At 35.3% G+C, this 13,073-nt stretch overlaps 1 protein-coding gene across 1 annotated transcript in view; it reads right to left on the bottom strand.

The window, feature by feature from the left end:
- Positions 1 to 3,266: 3,266 nt before the first annotated feature.
- The window catches only part of LOC133639407 (uncharacterized), a 34,678-nt gene continuing 24,871 nt past the window's right edge, over positions 3,267 to 13,073 (bottom strand). Inside the window, exons 13-18 of the mRNA XM_062032695.1 lie at positions 11,868 to 11,960; positions 11,613 to 11,745; positions 10,991 to 11,105; positions 7,819 to 7,943; positions 6,393 to 6,476; positions 3,267 to 4,030 (exon numbers count right to left, since the gene is read on the bottom strand). Of these exons, the coding sequence (XP_061888679.1) occupies positions 3,948 to 4,030; positions 6,393 to 6,476; positions 7,819 to 7,943; positions 10,991 to 11,105; positions 11,613 to 11,745; positions 11,868 to 11,960 (633 nt within the window). The 3' untranslated portion in view covers positions 3,267 to 3,947. The remainder of the gene's footprint in view (positions 4,031 to 6,392; positions 6,477 to 7,818; positions 7,944 to 10,990; positions 11,106 to 11,612; positions 11,746 to 11,867; positions 11,961 to 13,073) is intronic.

The raw sequence follows: 13,073 nt of genomic DNA, 5'->3' as shown, positions 1-13,073 counted from the left end.
CGGGACCCCGGGTGGACCACTAGCCTGTGCATCGGTTGGGGACATCTCTGCGCTGCTGACCCGTCTCCGCTCGGGATGGTTTCCTGTTGGCCCCGCTGTGGACTGGACTCCCGCTGATGTGTTGGATCCACTGTGGACTGGACTTTCACAATGTTATGTTAGACCCACTCGACATCCGTTGCTTTCGGTCTCCCCTAGAGGGGGGGGGGGGGGGGGGTGGGTTACCCACATATGCGGTCCTCTCCAAGGTTTCTCATAGTCATTCACCGACGTCCCACTGGGGTGAGTTTTTCCTTGCCCGTATGTGGGCTCTGTACCGAGGATGTCGTTGTGGCTTGTACAGCCCTTTGAGACACTTGTGATTTAGGGCTATATAAATAAACATTGATTGATTGATTGATTGATTATACAGGTAAATTTGTGTCTTTATTACAAAAGCTTTTTTTTTGACACTGAATTTTTGTCATTGAATTTTTTGCTTTTCAATTTTGTGAACTGATTTTTTTACATCAAATTATGCTGATAATTTCATTGAAAATAAATTCAGTGTAAAAAAATTCAGCGTATGAAATTTCAGTGTGAAAAAAATTCAGTGTCCCCGTCTACCGCCCGAATGCAGCTGAGATAGGCTCCAGCACCCCCCGTGATGCCGAAAGGGACAATCGGTAGAAAATTGATGGATGGATGGAAAACTCAGAGTATAAAAATTCAGTGTAAAAAAATTCAGTGTATAACATTTCAGTGTGAAAAATGTCAGTGTATAAGTTGTGGCAAGGAGTGACTTCAGATAAATGAGGAGGGTCTTTTGTTCTTCTTCCCTGTCTAAGTAAACAGGGACCTGCTTCATAGCTGCCCACTTGCCACCGAGTATTCTCCAAGAAAAAGGTTTGGGAAATGAATGATTTAGTGTATTGTGTGGCAAAAGTTCACTAAAATACTGACTAAATGGACTGCAAATGGCAGTGGAATTAAATACATGCATATCCTAACACTAGGGAAAAAAAGCTAGTTTGGTGGTGTATGTGTAATACTATTTCTGAGAATAATCCTAACAAAGGGTTGTTGTGGCAGAGTGCCTTTTAAACATTTAGCAGTAGTAAAAATGTTTTTTGTTTTTTTTTAAAAAAGTCTTTTTTTTAGATACATGCATACTAGTTCAAGCTATTAGGCTGTTGTAGTTTTTATTTTTATTTATTTTTATTATCTTTTTATTTGTATTTATTTTTAGTTTTTAATACACTATAGCACTTTGAGGTTGTTTGCTCAATGTAAAGTGCTTTTTACAAATAAAATCTATTATTATTATTATTATTAACAATTTGAAAACTCTCGTCAAATGATGCTCCGCTCCTTGTGAATGCACATTGAAATCCACCAGTGCCTTTTTTTTAGCCTCAGCGCGATCACTGACTGCTTGAGTTTATGCTTGGAACGTATTTGGAAGATTACCATTTTTAATGCTATATCTACGAAAATATTCAATTTATAATTAACAATTTGCAGTAATTCCGTTCAGGAACAAATTAACAGTGATAAACAAGAGATTACTGTACACTGTAAAAAAAAAATCCTATTTTTATGGTTAATTTACTCTAAATTTCTACTGTAATTTTTCTTTTTTTTTTTAAATAGTTTATAAAACTGTAGAATTGAAGACATTATCTGTAAATAAACAACCCCCCTGTTATTTTAAGTAATATGCCAGTAATGATAAACACTATGTATATTTCTATTTCTTTTACAGAAAAATACCAAATTAATTATACATAGCATTTTCTGTTTTCTTAAATTACTTTTAAATTAATGTAAAATTACAGTAATTATCTTTCTTTAAATATGTAGCTTGTTATATAAAAGTCTATGTCCATACTAACAATCTGTAGAATAAAGGTATTTTTCTGCCAGCATTGTCACTTCATTAAAGGTGTTTGATCGTAATAATTTGGAAAAACTCTGTAGAATAAAGGAATTTTTCTGCAGAACTGTTTGCATCGTCACTTTATTAAAGGTGGTTGATCTAAATAATTTAGTAAAAATCTGTAAAATTACGATATTTTTCCGCAAATTGTTTCATGAAAATTTCTGTAAATATAATGTTTTTGATCATTATTTGGTTTACAATGTTTTACTTAAATTTTATGGTTTTCGTTTGGCAGCCGTAGCTGCCAGTAGATGACCGTTTTTTTACAGAATTTTTTTTTAAAGTGTAGTTAACTTGATATCGATATGCATACTATTCAAGAGAAAGTCAAACACAAATACAAATAGACGGAATATAAATTGAAAGAGTAAACGAAACCAAATTTCTAGGTATAATGATTGATGATAAATTGACCTGGAAATCACACGTAAAAAATATACAACATAAAGTTGCAAGAAACACGTCAATAATGAATAAAGCAAAACATGTTCTAGACCAAAAATCCCTTCATATTCTCTACTGCTCGCTAGTGTTACCATATCTGAGCTACTGTGTAGAAATATGGGGAAATAATTACAAAAGTACACTTCATTCATTAACGGTGTTACAAAAAAGATCAGTTAGAATAATACATAATGTTGGATATAGAGAACATACAAACCCTTTATTTATTGAATCAAAAATACTGAAATTCCACGACATAGTGAATTTGCAAACAGCTAAAATTATGCACAAAGCAAACTATAACCTGCTACCCAAGAATATACAACAATTCTTCTCAAAAAAAGAGGAGAAATATAATCTTAGAGAAAAACGTAATTTAAAACATTTGTTTGCACGTACAACACTTAAGACCTTCAGTATATCAGTATGTGGAATTAAATTATGGAATGGATTAAGCAAAGCAATCAAACAATGTACTAATATGATCCACTTCAAGAAACTCTTCAAACTTAAAGTGTTTACAAAGTACAAAGAAGAAGAACCATGACAAACATTCTCAATTTATTTCATCCATCCATTCATTCATTCTTAAAGTAATCTTACTTATCTCATCATATGAAATATGACTTTCTTCACCAATTATTATTATTAAATTCTTACTATTATTTATTTATTTATTTTTATTGTGATTACTTATGGAGTTTATTGTGAAAAAATTGTGAACAGGAAGTGAACAAAAAGTTTTGCAACTGTTATGTAAAGAAAGGGGGTAGGATTAAATAAGCTCTGCTTCTTCCTACTCCTTTTCGAACATGTTGAAAAGAAACTGGAAATTGTGATGTATCATGTTGTATGCTTGCATGTTCCAAATAAACTCAAACTCAAACTCAAACCAGTCATCATATGTTTACTCTGTAAAAGCAAAATGTTCTCATGTTTTCGCTCACAAACTGCATGTAACTTTCCTCCAAAATAACTGGCACACACTTTACAAACAATGGATTTATTGGGGGAGTCATAGGCTCCAGCACCCCCCGCGACCCTATAGGACAAGCGGTAGAAATGGATGGATACAGTTTACATACAAATGTACATATAAATATATATTGCATCCATAAATAAGAGTCTTGGAATGGTAACCGGTCTCTCCTAAATACATATATGTGCAAATTAAATACATAATATTACACTGTAAGCTAAGTGTGTTTATGGTAATACTTTATTTATGAAGATTAGCTGAGCACATTAACTTGATGTGCACTCTGTTCAATAAACACATTCAGTTCGACAACAATGCTGTCACAGTATGTTTGCACCAGGGGTCTACTAGAGGTCACCAAAGTTCCACAGAATATTGGCCTAAACACTTAATATTTTTTACAAATCATCAGTTTAGACATTTAACAATTGTTTATTATAGACCGCACAGTTAAGCGGAAATTGTCTTTGTAAATAAAATACAATTTAAACCTTGGCAGTCATACAAATTAAACAAAAATACCTCACATCTTTTCTTTTTTTTTCTTTCGTTTTTTATTTGTCAAAGTGTACAGTAGCTTGACAAAAGTAGAGACCCCCTGATTTAAAATATACCCAAGCAGTAGAGGAGAGCAGGTATCAACCAGATGAAGATGTTTATGGGCCGCAGCAATTGACCTGAGTTCCCTGTGAAAATAACATCACATTATTGACGTTAAGAATGAAAATAAATGAAACATACAATTATTTGGCAGACACAATGACACTTTATAGTTATTTTGTTAGGCAGGTTTGGAAATACCGTTTACATGAGACACCCTAAAGCAGACTGCATGAGTCTGGTATGCCTTAACCCGGGGGTCAGCAACCCGCGGCTCTAGAGCCACATGCGGCTCTTTGGTGCCGCCCTAGTGGCTCCCTGGAGCATTTTTAAGATTGAAAATCGAAAAAGATGGGGGGAAAATATGTTTTTTGTTTTCGTATGTTTTTTGTTTGAGGACAAACATGACACAAACCTTCCTAATTGTTAGAAAGCCCACTGTTTAATATGTTTGTGTGTGTGCTTCACTGATGAGAGCATTTGGTGAACATCGTTTTGTCCTACTAATTTCGGCGGTTCCGAACTCACCATAGTGTGGACTGTGACGCAACAGTTTGTTTACGTGTAAAATGTTCCAGTCCTCCTTTGTCTCATTTTGTCCACCAAACGTTTTATACTGTGCCTGAATGCACAAAGGTGCGCTTTGTTGATGTTATTGATTTGTTGGAGTGCTAATCAGGCATATTTGGTCACTGCATGAATTTGAATTTGAATGTATTAATGGTAAACCCCTTGAGATGCAGCATCTCGTTTTCATGTGCACATGCTATTTAGGCTCGCTGTATGTACATATTGCATCATTTTGCCTCGTTTGTAGGTATATTTCAGCTCATTTAAGTTCCTTTACTAATGTTCTCTGTGTATTTAATTTATATTTGCATGTCTCATGAAACATTATCTGTATGTAATATTGTCATCATAGTTGTTTGTGTACCATGTTGTTCCAGACCACAGCAAACTTTACCCAGCTTGCAAATATTGTAATACATCCATTAGAAGAAGACGGCCTGTCGTTTCCTTTAACTTGGACACACACATCTATACCTTTGGACATTCTGAGCCAGTAATTTCCAGAAGTTATCTCATCCTGTGAGAAGCCTCCATTTTACTAATGATGTCCAATGTTGCAAAAATGTGTAGAATAAAAATTAAAATACAACATTTCTGTCAACGAAGATTTGCATCAGCCTTTGATAGTGGGCTAATATAGCTAATATATACACTTACATCATGTGTTGCCTTCATTATGACACTTATATAAGACTTTTAAAGTCATTTTGATAGTAAGCTAATATAGCTAATATAGACACTTACATCATGTGTTGCCTTCATTATGACACTTATATAAGACTTTTAAAGTCATTTTGATAGTAGGCTAATATAGCTAATATAGACACATCATGTGTTGCCTTCATTATAACACTTATATAAGACTTTTAAAGTCATTTTGATAGTAGGCTATTATAGCTAATCTAGACACTTACATCATGTGTTGCCTTCATTATAACACTTATATAAGACTTTTAAAGTCATTTTGATAGTAGTCTAATACAGCTAATATAGACACTTACATCATGTGTTGCCTTCATTATGACACTTATATAAGACTTTTAAAGTCATTTTTATAGTAGGCTAATATAGCTAATATAGACACTTACATCATGTGTTGCCTTCATTATAACACTTATATAAGACTTTTAAAGTCATTTTGATAGTAGGCTAATCCAGCTAATATAGACACATCATGTGTTGCCTTCATTATGACACTTATATAAGATTTTTAAAGTCATTTTGGTAGTAGGCTAATATAGCTAATATAGACACTTACATCATGTGTTGCCTTCATTATAACACTTATATAAGACTTTTAAAGTCATTTTGATAGTAGGCTAATATAGCTAATATAGACACTTACATCATGTGTTGCCTTCATTATAACACTTATATAAGATTTTTAAAGTCATTTTGATAGTAGGCTAATACAGCTAATATAGACACTTACATCATGTGTTGCCTTCATTATGACACTTATATAAGATTTTTAAAGTCATTTTGATAGTAGGCTAATATAGCTAATATGGACACTTACATCATGTGTTTCCTTCATTATAACACTTATATAAGACTTTTAAAGTCATTTTGATAGTAGGCTAATATAGCTAATATAGACACTTACATCATGTGTTGCCTTCATTATAACACTTATATAAGACTTTTAAAGTCATTTTGATAGTAGGCTAATATAGCTAATATAGACACTTACATCATGTGTTATCTTCATTATAACACTTATATGAGGATTTCAATTTTTTGCAGCTCGAGACAGATTTTTGTTTTGTATTTTTGGTCCAATTTGGCTCTTTCAACATTTTGGGTTGCCGACCCCTGCCTTAACCCATCAAGTATTTACATGACTCATCTGAGGATCCTATTAAAAAGCATACTTACTACTCGAGCAGCGCTGCGTCTCTCTGAACACGCCCATTCTCTCGCTGTCTCTGACGGAGCTCAGAAGATTTGCATCCACCTCCCCTTGAAGACAAAGACAATGCTCCGTTACATAAGCTGTCCGTGCTTGTGAATCACATTTCAAATGCTGAAAGGGAAAACAGGGTGTGGCGTTAATAGGACATTCTAGAGAAAGTTGTATGGTGATGTGTGGGAATTTCAGAGAAGGAGTTGTGTGTGTTTATTGTGTGAGACCCTTTATTTATCACCGTACATTCATTGTTACAAGACTGAAGATGTTTCACGTACTGTACCTGTCTATATGTTTAGATTTCTTCAAATGTCTATATTTTTCACACTTACTGAATATATTGAAAACAACTTGCTCGTCGGCCCGAGGAATTAGTCTGCCGTTCATGCTTGTAACTCACCCTGGTTCGTAATCGTAATCAAGCCGTCTGAGAAGTGTTGTATCCCAAATAGCTGCAATCGGTTTCTCTTAAGGTATTCATGTGTGATTTCCACAAGCGTCTGTACAGACGGAAGGAGAAACACGGGCATTTCTGGTTGACTCGCCCCCATATTTCCAGTGGTTAGCTCCGAGTTACGAAACCGCTTTATTATGAAGCTGGCGACGTCACTTTCTGGCGTCACTTCCTCTCCGAACTCAGTTTGTAAACGATCAATGAGTCCATACAAAGCTAACAGCCGGAGATTCAAGAAATACACGCCGCACTTACCCCTGTAAAAAATTATCCAATGAGGGGGACCTTAAACGCTGGTTTAGTGTGGCTGACACGGTGCTTAGGCTAAAAAAATAGTCGTTTAAGGAGTTATCCGGCTTAATGTAGTCAGGGCCCAAGAGAGCTAATTTGCAGTCATGTTGTTGTTATAATATAATATACATGTAATGAGAGCAAACATTAGTAGCTAAACTTTGCCAAATCTCTACCATTAGTTGACAACAAACATAATCAGTGTGTGTTAAAAAGTTAAGTTAAAGTACCAATGATTGTCACACACACACGAGGTGTGGCGAAATTATTCTCTGCATTTGACCCATCACCCTTGATCACCCCCTGGGAGGTTAGGGGAGCAGTGAGCAGCAGCGGTGGCCGCGCCCGGGAATCATTTTTGGTGATTTAACCCCCAATTCCAACCCTTGATGCTGAGTGTCAAGCAGTGTGGTAATGGGTCCCATTTTTATAGTCTTTGGTATGACTCGGCCGGGGTTTGAACTTACAACCTACCGATCTCAGGGCGGACACTCTAACCACTAGGCCACTGAGTGTTACCTGAGGTGTAGTTTACATGCTCAAAGCCAGAAGAAAGTGGGATGTAATGCTTAGAACACTTTCGAAAGTTAGCACCCTCTAGGTAGCCGCTTGAGTAAATATTATTGTAGTGTAATTGGCTTAATGCATACCTGATATCATAAAGGTGACTTGTTGGCATGTTTCATTATTTACAGGTATGGGAGAGTTGGCCAGAATGGTCACTCTTTGTAAGTCCATCTCCAGTATTTCAGCAACCCTCCTCCGAAAGTCATATCTGGGGGGGAAAAAATAGAACACCTTGTGAGCACTGAGCAAGTGACTGGTATTTAATGAAATGCTATTGCTCGTGGGATTGTGTTTTGTATATGATAGGAGCGCAACATCAACAAAGACAGTTGGAAAAACATTACATTTACAATTTTTCAATCAAGGGATTTCACAGCAATTTCGAACACTTTTGTTTGCACTCAATCTGTAACGCAACACTGAATAAATAAATAAATGCGGAAGTAAATATATATATTAGGGGTGTGGGAAAAAATCGATTCGAATTTGAATCGCGATTCTCACGTTGTGCGATTCAGAATCGATTCTCATTTTTAAAAAATCGATTTCTATTTTAATTTAAAACATTTTATTTTTATTTTTTTAATTAATCAATCCAACAAAACGATACACAGCAATACCATAACAATGCAATCCAATTCCAAAACCAAACCCGACCCCGCAACACTCAGAACCGCAATAAACAGAGCAATTGAGAGGAGACACAAACACGACACAGAGCAAACCAAAAGTAGTGAAACAAAAATGAATATTATCAACAACAGTATCAATATTAGTTACAATTTCAACATAGCAGTGATTAAAAATCCCTCATTGACATTATCATTAGACATTTATAAAAAATAAAAAAAAAGAACAATAGTGTCACAGTGGCTTACACTTGCATCGCATCTCATAAGCTTGACAACATACTGTGTCCAATATTTTCACAAAATAAGTCATATTTTTGGTTCATTTAATAGTTAAAACAAATTTACATTATTGCAATCAGTTGATAAAACATTGTCTTTTACAAAAATCTACTACTCTGCTTGCATGTCAGCAGACTGGGGTAGATCCCGCTGAAATCCTATGTATTGAATGAATAAAGAATCCTTTTGAATCGGGAAAAAAAATCGTTTTTGAATCGAGAATCGTTTTGAATTGAAAATAAATCGATTTTGAATCGAATCGTGAGCCCAAGAATCGATATTGAATCGAATCGTGGGACACCCAAAGATTCACAGCCCTAATATACTGTATATAAAATACATAAAAATACAATAATAAAGTTCACATAAATAAATAAGTAATGATTTACATAATGAGATAAATACGATTGTTATTTTTCAATAAAGTTCAAAATGTTTATCAGGATTCTTCTTTCTTGTACTTTGAGTTTGAACACTTTCTTAAACTGGATCATACAAGTACTTTATTTGACTTCTTTGCTTGATTCATTTCACACTTTAAAACACATGCTTATACACTAAAGGTGTTGTATGTGCTTACAAATGTATTGAAGTATTTTTTTCCCTAAGGTTATATTCCTTCTCTTTTGATAACAATTATTGTTGTAAATTTTTGGGTAGCAGGTTATAGTTTGCCTTGTACATTATCTTAGCTGTTTGCAAATACACCAAATCATTTAATTTCAAAGTTTTTCCTTCAATAAATGAAGGTTTTGAATGTTCACGATAGCCAACTTTATGTATTATTTCAACTCGACTTTATTGTAACAGTTCGTGAATGAAGTGTACTTTTGTGTTTATATCCCCATATTGAAATGGATTACACTTGTACAGCACTTTTTTTATTTTTTATCTTGAAGGTACTCACAGCGCTTTGACACTGTTAGCACATTCACCTACTGATGACGCCGCATCAGGAGCAACATGGGTTTTGTAATTGTTTCATCTATTATTACACCCAAAAATTATGTTTCATTTACCCTGTCAGTGTCTACTCCCTCTATTTGTATTCAAGTTTGACTTTCTCTTCTGCTATTACCAAATTGTTATGACCTGTTCGTTCTTTGTTTAGGTTTTGGGGTGTTTTTTTGTTTTTTTTGTTCACTTCCTGTCTTGCACTCTTATTTATATCTCCACTTTCTGTTCTGTTTGTGTTTCCTATTTTAGCTTCACCCCTGCCACTTAGCACTGTCTTCATTCACCTGGGGGAGGTTAGTGACAATGTGTTTCACTTCCTTAGACTATTTAAACTAGTTTCACATCTATGTCGGTGTGGGCCCATTGTATTGTTATGCAATGACGGTAGGCATGGTGTTCCTGGGATTAAAGGCCTCACCTTTTCTCCTCCAAACATATTGCTGGGTATTGTGGCCGAACAGCTCAATTTTTGTTTCATCTGACATCACATGGACAAAGATAAGACCTTCTGGAGGAAAGTTCTGTGGTCAGATGAATACCAATACCCAGCAATATGTTTGGAGGAGAAAAGGTGAGGCCTTAAATCCTAGGAACACCATCCCTACCGTCAAGCATGGTGGTGGTAGTATTATGCGCTGAGGCCTGTTTTGCTGCCAATGGAACTGGTGCTTTACAGAGAGTAAATGGGACAATGAAAAAGGAGGATTACCTCCAAATTCTTCAGGACAACTTAAAATTATCAGCCCGGAAGTTGGGTCTTGGGCGCAGTTGGGTGTTCCAAAAGGACAATGACCCCAAACACACTCTATCTTAATCACAATCTTAATTTCCCTTTGGGGATTATTAAAGTATTTTTGATTCTGTTTCTGATATGAAAATATTGGATTTATTAATGATAATATTCCGCGGAAATTAATTGATTGCGGTCATGTCCGTTCCGAATTAACTGTGATAAACCAGGGATGACTCGAATTCATGGCAACTCTCGTTTGGAATTGTTTGGAACAAGGTGTTTACAAATATCTCGGCAATGCCTCCATGAATTGAAGTGACATTTTTGCCATTTATGGGGATCTCAAAGACACAAAACAGGTGCGGGCAGGCAAGAAAAGTGGGTTTTGCATACTATGACTCCTTTAAAACTAAAACTTCTAATGACTTCAAAGAGAACTGGGAAACTAAAATATCAGCAGTACATTCAATTCAAAACAAATTCATCAGTGTCGTAAGAAATGTAACCGAACCATTTCTAATTAGTTATCAGTGGTGTTCCTCCTTGGTTGAGGCAAACCATAATATTCTAATAAAGTGCACAGACATTCTAATTCAGCGTTATTCTGATGTATTGTGTGTGACACGTTATATGCATTCTACATTCTACACTCACCGGCTGAAATTTGCTACTGTGGGAAAGGTCTGGTTCGCTGAGGGAGATAATGGGTTGATGATTGCACATGCGATGATGTCATCACCATCCTTCAGCACCATGGCTCTGTGGACCACTACGACACAAAGCAACACAGACTCCACCATTATTGAACGGTATACATTTAGGTTATTCAATTGCACAGTTTACCCTTTTTCTGTAGGAGTGTGTGAGAGTTCATAGACTCGTAAAAAAAATCCTAATAACTGGCGAAAAACCAAGAACCCTTATAAATGGAGAAAAATCATAATTGTACTTGCTTATTTGTAGCCTTAAGCCAACGGAGTAGATATAAACTGTCCCCTGACATATTGTATAAACAAACTGCATAACACAAACCTGTGGTTTTCAAAAACCGGAATGGAATCTTTCTGGTTGAACAGCTACTTCATACCCATGGTAGTCCTTTTATTGTCTAATTGCGCACTAAAGCATCAACAGGAGATGCCTTGTTTGAACTGCACTTTTGGTCTGACATCCACTAAGAATTCAATGTTAACTTTCCGTTTCAGTTTTTAACGTTATCATGTCATCAAACAGAAATAAGAATTTTATACAACGACTACCAGGACAGTGTCGTCACCTGTGTTATCCCCAGAGAGTTCAATGATACTGTCAGTGTAGAGTTGTCTCTGGGTGAGGCTGACTGGGCCATGTCTTGCAGATACTCCCCCCACCACACAACCAAGAGGGTAGTCGAGAGAACAGCTTGAAGTCTGCAGAGAGAATCATTGACAATAAAAAAAAAAAAGTTTTCATCCTGTTAATCCCACAAAATGGGTATATTTAGGCAGTCATCCAAAAAAATAAAAATATTGTCCAAGCTTTTTAGCCTCACCTGTGATGTCATTTTGAAAGGATCAAAAACGTCTTCGCCATCAGGACACTGGTTGTTATTGCTGATACTGTTGTTTGATATGGTGAGCGTCGCCTGCAAATAAAGAGAGCCGAAGAGCATATTATGTATCGTCTTCTTTTGATTAATGATTTTTATTTTTATTTTTTATTATTTTTTTGTATTCATTTGACAGGGACAGTACAATTAAATATTGCTACCCATAGGTGACCGATGTCAAAGTACGTAAGACTTCTAGCCACAGGCTAATTTGCAACCCTCGTCACTGGTTAGGCTTTAAAAAAAAAAAAGTTTAGAAAAGTGTAAAACACATACAAAAGGATTAAGACAAGTACAAAAATAAAAACACATTGAAAATAATTGGCCCCGTTTGTCCATACTAGTGTTGTCCCGATACCAATGTTTTGGTACTGGTACCAAAATTATTTCGATACTTTTCGGTACTTTTCAGTACTTTTCTAAATAAAGGGGACCACAGAAAATTGCATTATTGGCTTTATTTTAACAAAAAATATTACGGTACATTAAACATATGTTTATTATTGCAAGTTTAGTGAACATACAAGACAACTTGTCTTTTATTAGTAAGTAAACAAACAAAGGCTCCTAATTAGTCTGCTGACGTATGCAGTAACATATTGTGTCAATTATCATTCTATTATTTTGTCAACATTATTAAGGACAAGTGGTAGAAAATGAATTATTAATTTACTTGTTCATTTACTGTTAATATCTGCTTACTTTCTCTTTTAACACGTTCTGTCTACACTTCTGTTAAAATGTAATAATCACTTATTCTTCTGTGGTTTGATACTTTACATTAGTTTTGGATGATACCACAAATTTGGGTATCAATCCGATACCAAGTAGTAACAGGATCATACATTGGTCATATTCAAAGTCCTCATGTGTCCAGGGACATATTTCCTGACTTTATAAACATAATATAAATAAATAAAAAACAAAAGAAGATGTTGTGATGCCAAAAAATATTGACGTAATCATAGTAGGATCGACTAGATACGCTACTATACTTGGTATCATTACAGTGGATGTGGCTTGTGCAGCCCTTTGAGACACTTGTGATTTAGGGCTATATAAATAAACATTGATTGATTGATTGATTGATGTTAGGTATAGATCCACCAATGGCGTTTGTTTACATTTTGACGCCGGTGAGCTACGGTG

Source organism: Entelurus aequoreus, linkage group LG22 (genome assembly GCF_033978785.1).
Source record: "Entelurus aequoreus isolate RoL-2023_Sb linkage group LG22, RoL_Eaeq_v1.1, whole genome shotgun sequence".
In the NCBI taxonomy this organism is placed as follows: Eukaryota; Metazoa; Chordata; class Actinopteri; order Syngnathiformes; family Syngnathidae; genus Entelurus; species Entelurus aequoreus.
The sequence above is the reverse complement of the archived record's forward strand: the minus strand, read 5'-3'. Positions and strand labels throughout refer to the sequence as shown.